This window comes from Galendromus occidentalis, unplaced genomic scaffold, assembly GCF_000255335.2.
Source record: "Galendromus occidentalis unplaced genomic scaffold, Mocc_1.1 scf7180000077383, whole genome shotgun sequence".
NCBI classification, from domain to species: domain Eukaryota; kingdom Metazoa; phylum Arthropoda; class Arachnida; order Mesostigmata; family Phytoseiidae; genus Galendromus; species Galendromus occidentalis.
The window spans coordinates 3,499-17,827 of NW_003805371.1; the positions used below are offsets into that span (position 1 = coordinate 3,499).

At 50.2% G+C, this 14,329-nt stretch overlaps 1 protein-coding gene across 1 annotated transcript; it reads left to right on the forward strand.

Annotated features, from left to right (window-relative positions):
• The first annotated feature begins 4,943 nt into the window (after positions 1 to 4,943).
• LOC108864134 (uncharacterized) lies at positions 4,944 to 6,021 on the forward strand. Its single transcript, XM_018639138.1, has 2 exons — positions 4,944 to 5,118; positions 5,246 to 6,021. Exons 1-2 carry the CDS (start codon positions 4,944 to 4,946, stop codon positions 6,019 to 6,021), a joined length of 951 nt encoding a protein of 316 aa, XP_018494654.1.
• The last annotated feature ends 8,308 nt before the right edge of the window (positions 6,022 to 14,329 follow it).

Here is a 14,329-nt window from a genome sequence, read left to right on the forward strand (position 1 = left end):
TCGCGACCACTGAAAGAGCGATTCGAGCCGCAATTCTGAGACCGTGATTCTTCGAATGAACGGTCTTCTACCTAAGAGTTCATGAGGTCGTCCGGCATGCTATTCTCCGACTGCTCGCCCTCGATTCCATGCGAAAAAATTCAGGCCTTAACCGAGCATTTCGTGGTTCGACCGGAAACCGTTCAAGCCGGACGCAACAGGACGTATTCGGACTAATCGAAGCCCTGCCCACGAAGTTATTGAGGTATGTTGTACATAGTTCCGATTCCCGACGAAACTAACCTTGGCTCCACCAGACCTCCCTTTCGGTTCTGAGGCACCTCAGTGAAAACTTGTCAAGTGTCCGAATACTTATCAAAACTCATCGTCAAAACCATGTACCATGATCTCCAGGCAGTTTATCCGGCGATTTCCTCAAATGTTCCATTACGATTGAGCGTTGAGGCCCCTGAGCCCATTGTAAAAGCTGGGCAATTGAATTCGATTATGTTGCAAAGATCGGCACGATGACAGCACGTATGAGATTTTCACGCCTAAAACGCCTTAAGTCTCGCTCAGCGAGGGGAATCAATGAACTCCTTCCTCCAGGCAATGGAATTCGGGACACTTCGCGACACGATAGCTTGTGTCGTTCGAAACGGGTCAAGAGGTTGGATGCACCAATGGCAAGGGAATCTACGGAGCTATGTGCCATTCAGTCTCGGTGGTGAGCCCTGGAGGCTCTGAAGATCTCTGGGAATGATTCCTGGGTACACCCGAATCAGTTCCGAATAGTTCATGAAAAAAAGATTTCCTTTGCAGATTTTGAACTTGTTCAAGAATTTCGAGAGCGGAAGCGAATATCCTGATGAGCTCGAGCCGTGGGACGTATCTCGTTGAGCTGAACGAATCGATCGAGGGAAGAATTTCGAGAGATAGATAGAGAGTAAGGTCGTGGGGACCGTGAACTCGGTCTCTGGATAAAAGCGGCCCGGGAAAATTTCGCGATTACAGAGGGGACCGACGATTCTATCGACGAGAAGCTCTCCTTGAGCCGCGGATCCCTCTGGACTTCTGGACGTGCTTGTACTGGCAGCACTGCCGGATTCGTGCTCGGGCGGCTCATTTTCGCCTCGAAGTTGGCGGGGACTGACTGTCGCCGAAACCGCCGCGCCGCATGAGATACCGTCCCACAATTTCATCCTGACCTTATGCATTTCGCGACGCAAGAGAGCCTGGATTCTTGCCAGCCAGTCATGCAATGAGCATATATGTCGCTGATGACTCGAATGAGAGGCGAAACGTCCGGGTTTCGCGAGTAAGGCTGAGAATCTAGACCGCGAATCCCTAATTTTGGAATGACATGCCTGATTCCCCTACGAGCCTAGAGTTTCGCATGGGCTAAATGAAATCACTGCATTTCTGTCCCGAAACCCCCTAATGACTGCGGACTATCCAGTGCTGCTGAGCTAAAAGTCACAATCCTTGAGCTCGACTCAAAAATTGGCGAATCTCCTCCGAGAAACCTTGTCGTCCAAAAGAGACGTCGGGAGTGTGGACCGCAATCGCTTTCGTGATCAGCCTGATCGTAGAGACTACCAAACTTCGAAACTAGATCGACTTTTCGACTCTGCTCTCCCTCTCTTGAGGAACACCACCGAGCTCATGCGCATAGTATCCACACAACATCACCGCTCATGGAAAAAGACAGCCTTGCTTATTAGCTGCAACCTACAGCGACCTATGTCTGTGCGTTGTTCCGGCTCCTCTATCAAGACCCCTAAACATCACTGGTGCGAAACTTCGCGCGCGAGTTTGTCATCCCAATTCCAAAACCGCAGCCTCACTTGCAATGATCCCTACCTGAGCTATGGGAGCTTCGTTGCGCATGGGATGGCGGCGATCGGGCGACGGTCCATCCCGGGTTATGGGGATTGTAGCTCATGATTTATGACTCATGACAATTCCGGCGTGTGACAATTGTGGCTGTTGCGATTCTGGCTCCTACGATCCTGGCTCATGAGATTCGGGCTTCTGGGGTAGTACCGATTTCTCATGGGCACCGTATGATTCATACGATTCAGCGCTCGGAGAGTTGTATCGAAAATCGCGAAGCCGGCCTCCATCGGAAATGATTCGGGAATGATGACACCACCGTCTGAAGCGAGGAAGGCATACACCAAGGTTGACGATCTTCTTCTCGATGTTCTTTCTCGTCGCTCCAAGACGGGATACTCGTGGACTCCCTATCGTGACGATGATTGGAATGAGCACGAGACAGCATAGGAGTTCCAAGCTCAGACTTCTCATTGTTGCCCAGACCACACCTTCTGGAGAGATTTTGAAGGAATCTGCGAAATGCAATATGACCCTAACAGCAGCTTCATAAATTCGATTTTGGTGACCAAGTCTGCGATATCGGTAGTTTCGAAAGTGCTCCTCCCGCTGAGATGCATGCCCAGAAGAAGCGGGAGAGACGAAATACCCACTCTTCTTTTGTCCGAGAACATCGGCCGCCTAAGGGAGGAATGATGACATCGACAGAGTCTCTCACGTCAACTGTCTGAGCATTCGCTGCATTTTTCGTCGATTCAAACAGGCTTCAATTTTGTTTCGATGGCGAGATTATCAGATACTTCTGACTGACACCTTCTTGAAGAAATCTTGAAGGCCGGCAATGGGGGGCTCGGGAATTTAAGGACGAATGATGAAAGATGACTCGACCTCTCAGTTTTTGAAGGATTAGTTGAAGTTCGATCCGAGTGGTCTGCTTTGCCCGGTTCTGAGATGTTACCATCCTTAGAGAGGTAGTGCCTCCCCGATCGAAGATGCACCTCTCCTCGATGGCCTTGAGCTCTGCATCATATCTGGGTTTTGTATGTCAGCTGATATTCGTCAGGCTTTGTCGTATCAAGCCGCCTTTGATGTATGTAGAACGACGAGATTCTCGACATCTACTGATTTCCTTAAACCCAACTATCGCTCGAGAATGGAACTGTGAGCTACTCGATCAGACGAAAAATAGATCGCACGTACATATGTATGTCGAATACCCGCAGAAATGGATCCATCCCGAGCGCATAGAAACTGTGGACGCCGCCAGTACCCCAAGTGTTGTTCTCAGAAACCGAACTCCCTCCGGGAGCTCCTCGCGCGAAAATTCTTCCTGGACGAATAATGAGCTTCATGTCGATCGGGGTACATGTTCTGTAGTTCCGTGGAAGAAACTCTGAGCTTCAATCTATCTTCCGAATATGATTTCTCCCCAGAGTTTGTTAAGAAGATCAAAAGAGAATTCTTCGCCCCGGAGGGCTCGCAGCATTCTCCAAACTCGAACATAAACATTGTCTTAGCTGTGTTCCTTCTCGTGAATTCTCGGCCTTTCATAAAGAACCTCCATTGGTGGCGTTGGAGTTGGCTGGCCATCGGTTTGGCTCGAATATCGGATGTTGACAGCGAAAGCAAATCTCCTTATGACGACTCGGATGCAGGCTCAGAATAGCGAGGTACTAGGTATGATGAATTCGTCACAGATTCATCAGCGGAATTCCCTGCTCGACTCTTTCAGCATTTGGGTTAGGACGTATCTACAAGCTAGCTTGCGGCATTCTTTCCTGAGTGACGAATGTTCATAGCGAATCCATCGCATATCGTCTTGCATATCTTCTTAGGAAATCGCTCAATATTGGCAGATCTCTTTCCCTGTGGCACAATGTTTGTATTTGTGCTCTGTCCTCAATGGAGGCGAACTCCCCGGGACCAAGCGTGAAGATAGCGTCAGTCATTCTGTAGGAGAGAAATTCTTCGTCACAGCTGGTTCTGGATTCCTGCCAAGACGCCCAGTCCTGAAAATCGTCTCTTGGGAGAAGAATACAGCGGAGCGATTTAGTGAACAGATAATGCGTCGCCCTGGTTATGGCAACTGGATCCGAGAGTGGTCGGGCGAATATCTCTCAATTATAGTGTTTTCATAAGGGGAAACATATTCCAGGAACTCTCTTTTGGGCCGAGGTCTTGACACGACAGATTCTCCGGGCTCCAATGCCAACGTCGCTAAATGGCGGTCACTCTTCGGTGCCTAGCTCCAGCCAACGAGTCATTGTCCGTAACAATATTGGTCAAGTGAGTATCGACTTTCTCTGGAAGTGTCAAAATGAAGGAGTTCCATTTGTACCGGTGCGATTACTAACCGAATGAACCGATCCATCAGATTGACGGGATCGCTTGCGATCGGTACACCCCAGTTGCCCGCGACCGTTTGGCCGCGACCGTTTGGTCGCGGTACCGTTTGGCCGCAGGACCGTTTGGCAGCCGTGGGACGACTTGAGAAAATGAGCGACAGGAAGGGACGGCTCTCAGGAGTTTTGTGCGAAAGATCTATGAGGGAAGGCTTCAGGACGAGAAAGTCGGCTTCGTGGTCGGGATGCAGAATACGGATGTATCTCCCTGAATGTACGGGTATTCAGCTCGTCTCTATACATGGCGGACCAGAGAAGACCCGAGTCGAGTATCCAAGCGTTGCGATCTTCAGCAACCTCAATCCTGGTCTCGGTAGCTGAGGTTCTCAACAAGTGGAACGCTCCCAGCTTCCTTTGGGAAGCGTGCATGCGACAATTGACGGCATCAACAAAAACACGCAAAGTTCAGCAACATCCAAACATTTGAACCAAAGTCCTGAGCTAGGAATCCTCCAACCCGTTTTCTAATCTCTTAGAAGCAGCATGTTTGAGTGCCCGACAAAGTCTTCCCGCGGGAAAGACAAGCTTTGCCACCAGGGTTTTATGTATGTTTTCGATAGGGTCAGTGCCGATCAGAGCACACAATTCTGGCGCTGTCAATTCAGACGGGAGTGCAAGGTCCGTTTACGCAGAGAAGTAGTTACCGGTGAAGTTATCGAGATCTCCGGATCACACAGTGATCCCTCAGATGCGGCTGCCGTGGAGGTTGCTCACAGACGCACCGAAATGAAACGTCGGGCCGAGGAGACTCAAGAGACTCCAGCCCAACTCATCAACCATGTTCAGAGTGGGGCGTCTGCAGCCGTGCAGATGGAGTTCCCGTCGCGCCGTACTCTGGCCAAGGTGGTGAATCGTGTGTGGAAAGCCTGCGCCAGTGCGCCTGCTTTACCGACGGACCGCGGTAGGATATTGATCCCCGACGAATACGCAGTGTACGAGTCGGCACCAGGGCACTCAGAGTCGTTCCTGATTGGGGATTCCGGGTACGCGATGAAGATCGCATCCTAATTTTCGGCGTCAGTCCGTAGCTGAGTGGATCGGTCTGGTAGAAAAAATATACGTCGACGGGACATTCAGCTTGTCGCCTAAGCTCTTCCAGCAAGTATTCGTTGTTCTCGCAGAGCGGTCGGGCTTCGTCTTCCCCGTCTGCTACGCGCTCCTGCCGAATAAGAGCCAGGCTTCATACACGCGCATGATTCAACTCCTTTGTACCGCTTGGCCCCACTTCAAGCCGACCACAGTCTCTTTGGACTTCGAACTCGGCTTGATCAACGCCTTCAGAACCACCTTCCCCGATGCCGAGATGAACGGTTGTTTGTTCCACTTGGTTAAGAACATGAAGGGGAAGTTGATGGATCTCGGCCTCGTGAAACGCTATAACCAAGACGCGGAGTTCGCTCTATACGCCCGTATGATACCAGCCGTGGCATTCTTTCCCCCGGAGCACGTTGACGTTGCCATCAGTGAACTGGCACCGGAGTTACCCGAAGAACTCATGCCAGTCCTCAATTACTTCGAAGACAACTATGTTGGTCGCCTAAGATTGGCACCCGGTAGAGAAGTATCTCGCGCCGATCCGCGTTTTCCGATCGCTATGTGGTCCGTATATCAACGCACTCTGGATGGGGATGGCCGAACGAACAATTTTGCTGAAGCCGCCCATCGGCGGCTGCAAGGCGAGTTCGGAGTAGACCACCCGAGCCTGTGGAAATTTATCGATGGTTCGCGAAACGTCCAGCAGGCTCGGGACGTCGACTACTGGGCCGGTAATTACCGGCCCAGTGTTTCGACATCGGCGACGTAGGCGGTACAAGAAACGGTTCTGTACTCCGTTTATGAGTGCCCTGAGATGGACCTGGGACGGGTTCCATAAGGGTGAGCAGTACAAGAATTTGGGAATTACAAGGGAACGAAACAAGCGTAAGTAGAGGTCGGGTTTCCTGGAGATGAGGCAGCGGAAAATAGTGTTAACTAGTATTTGAGCTGATTTGGCAAGACTCCCGATGTGCTCTTTGAAGTCCAGGTTTGGACGAACGATAACACCCAGATCCCTGGTTGAAGCGGTGCAGGTAAGGGCCTCGCCGTTGAGTGCATAAGTCCAAGGATGGCCAGATTGGAGCACAACCGTTTTCTGGAGTGAGAGCAGCATACCATTTTCCCGACACCACAAGGTGACGGCATCAATGGCTGACTGTAGGTTGACGCAAGAGGCGTCTCCAGCGATCGGAGTCCATATTTTAAGGTCATCGGCGAACAGTAGATAATCGATGTTGGGAGGTAGATATTTCGGCAAATCCAAAACATAGATGGCGTATAGAAGTGGGGAGAGGGCGCTTCCCTGTGGACAGCCGCAGGTGGTATCGAAACGATCACCGACTACATCATCGACCCTGACACGGAAGGAACGGCCCCTGAGATAGGACTGGATCCAATCGACGGTGAGAGGGTGGACACCCAAAGAGCGTAACTTTTGGATCAGCAAGGGGTGGTTGAGGAGATCGAAAGCACTTTTGATCGAAGTAGATGCAATAAATAGGGGTTCCGTAATTGATGTGGGAAGCCCAATTTTGTGACATACTGAGGAGCTGCGTAGAAGTCGACTTTTTTGCGGTGAAACCGTGTTGTCGTGGATCGAGGAGACGATTTCTGACGAGAAAATCCTTCAGGTGACCCGCGACAAGTTTCTCGAAGATTTTACAGGGAACGGATCCCTGAGCGATCGGTCTGTAATTTTAAGGAGCCGATTTGTCACCTTTCTTGAAGATAGGGGTAACAATGCAGGTACGAAAGAATTCAGGGACAATGGATTCATTGTATGATCGCTCGAAAATCAAGCTTAAGGGCTCAGCGAGAAATATGGCGAGTTTCTTGAAGAAAATTGAGGGAATCTTCTCGGGTGTCTGATCGCATTTGTATCTCAGGTCCAGTAGAAGATTGTAAACAGCGAGCTCGCTTATGTTGAGGCGGGAATCGTCCGAAGCTCCACCCGGCAGAGATGGGGGATCGGGAATCGATGGATTTGAGTCGGCATTGAGAGCTTTCGAAAATTGAAGGCCAAGAGCTGAGGCTTTATCCTCGGGAGTAATACACAGTCGTGTGGCTGTCAAAAGCACTGGGATCGGTTCACGGGAACGCAAGCGAGCGTTCGCGTACCGATAGAATTCGCGCGGGTTTCGGGGTTCAAGCGTCGATTCGGAAAAGAGCCGAAGACGGGTACATGCCTTCCTAAGCCTATGACGACAGTTCGGTGGAAATTCTGGTTTACCAAATCTCCCTTCTCTCCCCCCCGTTAGTCCATCGGGACCAGAGTGCAGTCAGTGACCTCTTTCCCGATCTTTTCGGAGCTGTTCTCGATCAGGAAACTATGCCCTCGAGTTATAACGGTGGTCCCGTGAGAGACAACCTCCTTCCGTCATGCGATTGCGGCTTACCTAGCGATCCTCATCCGTTTGTGTGCTCGACCTGCAACCCCCGCACCCACAGGGAATCCGTCGCTCGCGGGCCGTCTCTTCCTCGGTCCGCGGGAGGGTGCTTTTCCTTCCTCGCCCCATCTACAGGGTCTTCTTCTCCGCCTCGAACTTGCGCTTGAGGACTCTGCTGATCTGAGCGGGGTCGCGGAGCGCCCTTTCTAGCCACCCATCACTCATCTCGGAGACTTCTATGAGCTACCGATAACTTTCAATCGTGGATCCATGGTGTCTCTGACCTTCCTCGCTCCACGTTTTTTATTTTTTCTACCGGTGGATCTCTCTCTTCGAGGATTATGTATTAGTATCGTTAAGTTAATTAATTCAAGGACCTCAACGGCTCTCAGTCTCAGGCTAGCGAATAAAGATTAGAGCCCACGCGGTGTACAGGGAGATCTGATCCGATTCTAATTCATCCATGATGAGTTTATCGTTCAGAACTTGATATTCTTTCTTCAGTCTCCCCGGAGCTTGGCCCATCTCGAGCATCAGCATTTTGGCTGAATACGTCGCCTCCTGTTTCTGGATATGCTCGACCATTTCGAAGATAATAATCACGTGGCTCTTCCGAACCACTCGCTTAAGACCCTGATGCCAACCTTCGATATGGTTGGTTGTTCGTGCTCCGAAATTTCTGTAGTGATTCCATGGTTCGCGAGGAAGCACCGAGCCGTTCTCTAGCCACGTTCCAATGAAGTATTGCTTGAATAACTAAAGCTTCCCATGGGCGGGGTAATCAAATCGTATGTCGGGAGCGACACTCCAATCTCTACGTCAGAGTGACTGTGTCGCGACTCGCCCACGCATGTAATCAGAGCTCCGGCGTACACTTCTTTGGCACCTCGGACAGCATCCCTCTTCACCGCTGATTTCATCTTCGAACTGACTGCGCGACGAATTGGATCCTTGGTGTCCGGTTCATGGCGATGAGTTCCGCTTTGTCTCTTCACGACCAGATCAGGAGTCTTCAGCACAATCATCCTGGCCGGACAGGCGTCTTCTCTTTTTCGCACGCACCGGCAGTAGAGGGTTCCATTGTCCTTCTTCTTCTCAATCTCGTAGAGGTAGCTCTCGAATATGTATAGGGGTTTCCCATGCGTCGAAACGACTTCCTAGACAGCCATATTCGGAACTTTCTTGACTTCGTGATGCTCCCGCTTCCACCGTTCAACTTGTGGTGATATACGGGATGTACGACGTTAGACCTTAGCGGACCTTCGAAGCATGGCAAGCCCTCAGTGTCAGACGCAGACAGTAGGCAGGACTCCATTGAATACCACGCTTTCTGAAGACCTGTGACAAGGTATTTCGTGGCGACTCGAAGTTCCTGTTCTACGACACTGAGCCATCAGACTCGGTCATGCCTGAAGATGTACATATCGTCGAGAATAAATTATTATCCAATCGGCACAGAGCTCCTCTTAAAGACGCTCTGCGTTGATCCGGCATTCAGAGAGAGTCGATGGGGAGCCTTCGATACGCATACTGGGTAAGTACAGATATCTTTATCAGCCTAGGAGTGACATAGACCCTGGATTTTTTAAAACGACAGTACCGAATGATCACCTCTGCTCTTCTCCTGCATGAACGCATGGGCAAGATCTCGAAGAAGATGAAGGAGGCGGAGTTCTTGGTATCATCTTGTATGAGCCTCGAGGTCATTGGGGAGGTGCCCTCGGAACAGCTGTGTACTCGAATGTTTTTTTTGTCGCGGAGAGGTAGGTACAGTGATCGACACGAGGAGCATGTATACGAGATCATTGTTCGACTATATAGTACTTTGGATGAAGCTCATTTACGCTCTTGATCCTCAAAGGAGAATGTTTCTCGCATGATTGCCCAAATGCTTCAGGAAATCCCCGTCTCGCTCTCGCACACTGTCCATCTCGAAGATGCATGGTAATATCGCTTGAGTCCATTCATCCACAAGATCTACGGGTACCAGGTAGACTTTCCCTCGACTTCTCAAGGGAAGTGTATGATTGATACGCCTCATCGCTAGAACAAGCCTCTCGAGGTGAGCGACGACGACCTCGATAGGGATCGATTCGGGGAGAATGACGCCGCCATCTGAAGCGATGAAGGCAAACACGTAGGTCACAGCCCAGCAGCCAGCCTTAACCAAGTCATATATGCCTGGGAGAGTAAGGATTCAAGAGATTTAGATCGCCACGAGATTGAATGGTGGAGTCCGGGACGCAAAGTCCCAGAAATACCCGAGGTTCAAGAATATTGCTTAAAGTGTCTCCCTCACCGTAGGCAGGAACTCTGTATTTTGTCGCGAATCGGACTATATTCTGCGGTCCGCATTTACGGAAGACGGTGGCCGCAAAACCTTGCGCTCTGAACTTTTCGACCGGATCCAAGTCTCTCAGCGTCTTACAGGCCTCAAATCGGGAGGTGTAGTATGAGCTGTTCCAATTGATGATTTTCCTCTTGATGTCCTTCTTCCGGTCTCCCCGAAGAGGGACCGGCGAGCTCCCTATCGTAACAATAATTGAAATGAGCACGAGAGACCGTAGAAGATGATGGCTCAGAACTTTCATCGTTCGCAGGACCACACTCTCCCGAAACATTTCGAGCGAATCTGCGAAATGCAATCTGAAGCGAGTTGCAGCTACACATATTCAATTCTATTGACCCAGCCTGCGATATCAGATTCTCGAGGGCGCTTCTTCCGCTGTGGTCGGCGTCCAGAACGAAGGGACAACGAGAAGAGATATGGATGCGCAGTTTGGGATCGTGAAATAATCAAGGTTGGGGAGATGAAATCGACAGAGAATCTCACGACGAAGCTCAGAGGGCTGGTGGCGTTGGATTTTCGTATTAGCAGCTGTAGTCAGTAGCGTGCGGAGGGGGGGCTAAGAGGGCTAAAGCCCCTCCCAAGATTCTCCGTTGCAGTCAGATTTCGGAACAGAAATCTCCCTAAAACGAATAACTTACGAGCTTTGTGTAATTCTCTCTCGTCGTTTCCCTTAATCAAGCGTTACATCGATCGATTATTAGTAGGGCTGTGGATTTTTCGCGTCAAAATATTGCTGAAATCGCGGCGTCTTGCGGTAGGAAACTTCGAAATTCGCGGATTCTCCCTCGAAGTCCACTCGAAATCACGGAAAATCGCAGAATTTGCACCGAATTCGCGGCGACACCTGCTCCCGAACACATGTAAGCTTCGAAGGCCCGACCCTCGTGGCGAGTCTTGATCCGACCGTGTCTCCGAGCCCGTAGCCAAACTCAATAAATTTCGCGGTCGCCGCGAACAACTTACATCCCTAAGTATTCGTACCTAAGATTCACCTTGTTGAGATCATGACAATCATCATCATCACCGTGACTTTCTAGCCCCCCTCCCCCAAGAAAAAATCCTGCGTACGCCCCTGGCTGTAATTCTATCTACTTTCACGCTCGATTTCACGGGAGCACTGAAGCTTTTCTAGTGGTCCTCCGCTTCGCCGAATGCAAGGCTGGGGCGGGAGTACTTCGTGTGAGAGTTTCGCCAGAAGAAAGCCAAAAACTCTGTGTCCTCTGATGCTTTACCCCATCCAAGCAAAAAGGGGGGAGATGTTCCGGGCGTCATCATTCGCTCACTGTGTCGAAACGGTATCTTTCAGGATTTACCGTACCCATGAGTCATGGGCTCCGGAAGGAGAATTCCGTCTCAACTCTCTATCGGATACATAGAATTCGTCTCTTGTCACTGATCCAGAATCGTCTGACTGAGTAACGAGCTCAGATTGTCGCGGAACACCTTGAGGGATCCCGCAGGGAAAACCGAGAATACACGTCGAAGGGGAACTCGAACTACTACTACCGCCGCAAATCTCGATCAATACGACAGATCAATTTGCAGCGAAGCTGCGCAAGCTTTGCGCAGAATCATCTCGGCAACATCCGCGAATCGCCTCTGACGATGGCGACGCTTGAGTGACGTCGAGAAGTTTCTCAAGGCTGTCGAGCGTCTGGATCCGGCTTCCCTCCGGGGAAGAGAACGACAGATGACACAGACGGGTGCTCTTCCCATGTTTTGTGTTATATTCACATGGAGTACTGGCGTGCCCGCCGTGACCTTCCTCCGAAAATTGTCTTCCATTCCTCGAGTCCACTCAGAAGGAGCTGAATCCTGAGATACATGGAGTTTGTGGGAAAGAAAAATAGTTACATCATTTCGATGAGAATCGACTCGGCTTCATAAGAGCTGCCATCCGGGTCGTGGGCACCTCAATGCACACCTCTTCATTTTTGATGCTTGAATATCACAAAACCATAAACCAAAATCTCCAGGGAGATGAGTGGTTCTTGAAATGTAACGGCGTGAGCGTTGCGGCCTCCGAGCAGAAGCCCTCCGGAAAAGCTGGGTGCTCCAATTGGAATATGTCCCCGCAGAGCGCTTATCGATACGATGGGATCACGTACGCGGTCGTTCTCCAAGTCGGACCATACACATGGTAAGCAGTGATGCGAAGAGGTAGAATACTCTGCTCCGGACTTATTTGAGCTCTAGACCCTCAAAGGAGGATGCGTCTGACATGATTAGCTAAATGCTTGATGAAATCAGCGTCTCGCTGATGCTTTTGGTCTACGTTGAAGGCACATGGGAGCGTCGCTTGAACCCAATCCTCCATTAGAGTTGAGGGTGCATGGTAAACTCTTCCCCGATATTCCAGGAGTATTGTATGATTGACACGACGCAGTGCCATAAGCGCCCTATCGATGAGAGCGATGGCGACCTTCATTGGAATAGATTCGGGGATGATGACACCGCCGTCTGGAGCGATGAAGGCAAACACGAAATTCACAGCAAAGCAGCCGATCCCCAGCAAGTCATATATGCCTAAGAAAAAAGCATGAAAAAAAAAGCATGGGAGAATAAGATTGCCACGCAACCTTAGGTCGGAGCCCGCAAAGCGATTTCCGAAGCATTCCCGAGACTCGCGAAGGTTCTGAGAACCAAGTTCCTCACCGAAGGCGGGAATGCTGTATTTCGTTGCGAGGCGGACTATATTCTGCGGTCCGCATTTACGGAAGACGGTGGCCGCGAAACCTTGCGCTCTGAACTTTTCCACCGGATCCAACTCTCTGAACGTCTTACAGGCTTCATATCGAGACACGTAGTACGAACTGTTCCAATTGATGATCTTGTTCTTGATGTTTTTCTTCGTTTCTCCGCGGCGGGATGCTCGTAGTCCATCTATTGCGACGAGAATCGAGATGAGCACGAGAGGGCATAGGACTTTGGAGCTCAGAACTCTCATTCTTCCCCAGACCACAAGTTTCGAAGAGGTCTCGAGGAAGTTTGCGAAATGCAATCTGATTCTAAGGGCAGCTCCTTGAATTCGATTCTGTTGACCCAGCCTGCCATACCGCGACTTTCGAGGGTGCTCCCCGCGCTGAAAATGCCAAAAACGGGCGAGAGGGAAGAAATATTGTCCTTCGCTCCATTCCAAGATGATCGATCGCTCAAGGGTGGAATGATGGGATCGATAGAGTCGCTAACGACGAAGTTCTGAGGGTTCGCTACATTTCAGCTTCATTTGGAGGAGCGTCATCTCTTCTTCTATCTTATTCAATTGTTAATCGTAGTTATTCATTATACCGTATATCTCCAAATAAAAGGCACCCTCCAAATACAAGACACTGTCGGAAGTACTATAATAGAAGACACTCCCGAATCAAAGACACCCCCCAATAATAGGCATCCCCTTAATACAGGACCCTGTCAAAAATACTATAATAGAAGACACCCCCAAATAGAAGACACTGACTGTCCTGCATTTTCGGGGTGTCTTCTATTATGGAGGGTGTCTTCTGTTTGGGGGTGTCTTCTATTAGGGGGTGTCTTTTATTAGGGGGGCTCCTCCTATTCGGGGTGTCTTCTATTGGGGGGTGTCTTCTATTATAGTAGTCCTTGCGAATCACTTATATTTGGGGGATGCCTTTTATTTTGAGATATACGGTAGTACACACCAGAGGTGTTCACCAAAAAATTCGGACGGGCCGCATTCGGAAAAATGTTCATCTTCGACAGTATGGAATTTTTTGTTATTCGATATCAAGACACCGAATGTCTGTACAACGGCAATGATTTATTTCAAACTCCTACGCTTTCCTTGAGAACGATGGGCGCGAAGCCTCTGCAAGTTTTTTCAAATCTGGCAGGAAAGAGCGGTTCGAGGCTATCCTGAGCGTCGCCCGTAGATTATTTAGAGTGAGTCGGGTACGATGTTTAGACTTGCAGCCCTTCATGAGTGAGAATAGTTGCTCACAAAGATACGTACTGCCATGGACATGTGCCTTGCGACATTAGTCCACGATTCCGGGGAGCGAGCTTTTGACAGATGCTCCTGGTGGAAGTCACGGATTCTCCCTCCTGGTCGGAATGATGAACATCCGAGAATCGGGCGGATACTGTATTGTATTTCACATAAGTATTCGGAAAGCTGCTCGAGGGCCGCACCCTATAGTAGGTCGGGAAGCGGCTCGCGGGCCGCATGCGGCCCGCAGTCTGATCACCCCTGCTCTACAAGATGAACCATGTAGCTATGAGAGGGCGTCGGATAAGAGAAAGAGCCACAATTAGGGTCTGACTGTCGGGCATCTGATGCCTGACTCCCAGATTCCCGGTCCCCGGATGCCCGACGGTGAGAA

Excerpts from the sequence above, each read along its gene's own strand:
- LOC108864134 (XM_018639138.1), top strand. The coding sequence starts at position 4,944 with ATGAAACGTCGGGCCGAGGAGACTCAAGAGACTCCAGCCCAACTCATC. Across the intron at positions 5,119-5,245 it reads TGCTTTACCGACGGACCGCG|CTGAGTGGATCGGTCTGGTA; the intron begins GTAGGATATTGA and ends GTCAGTCCGTAG.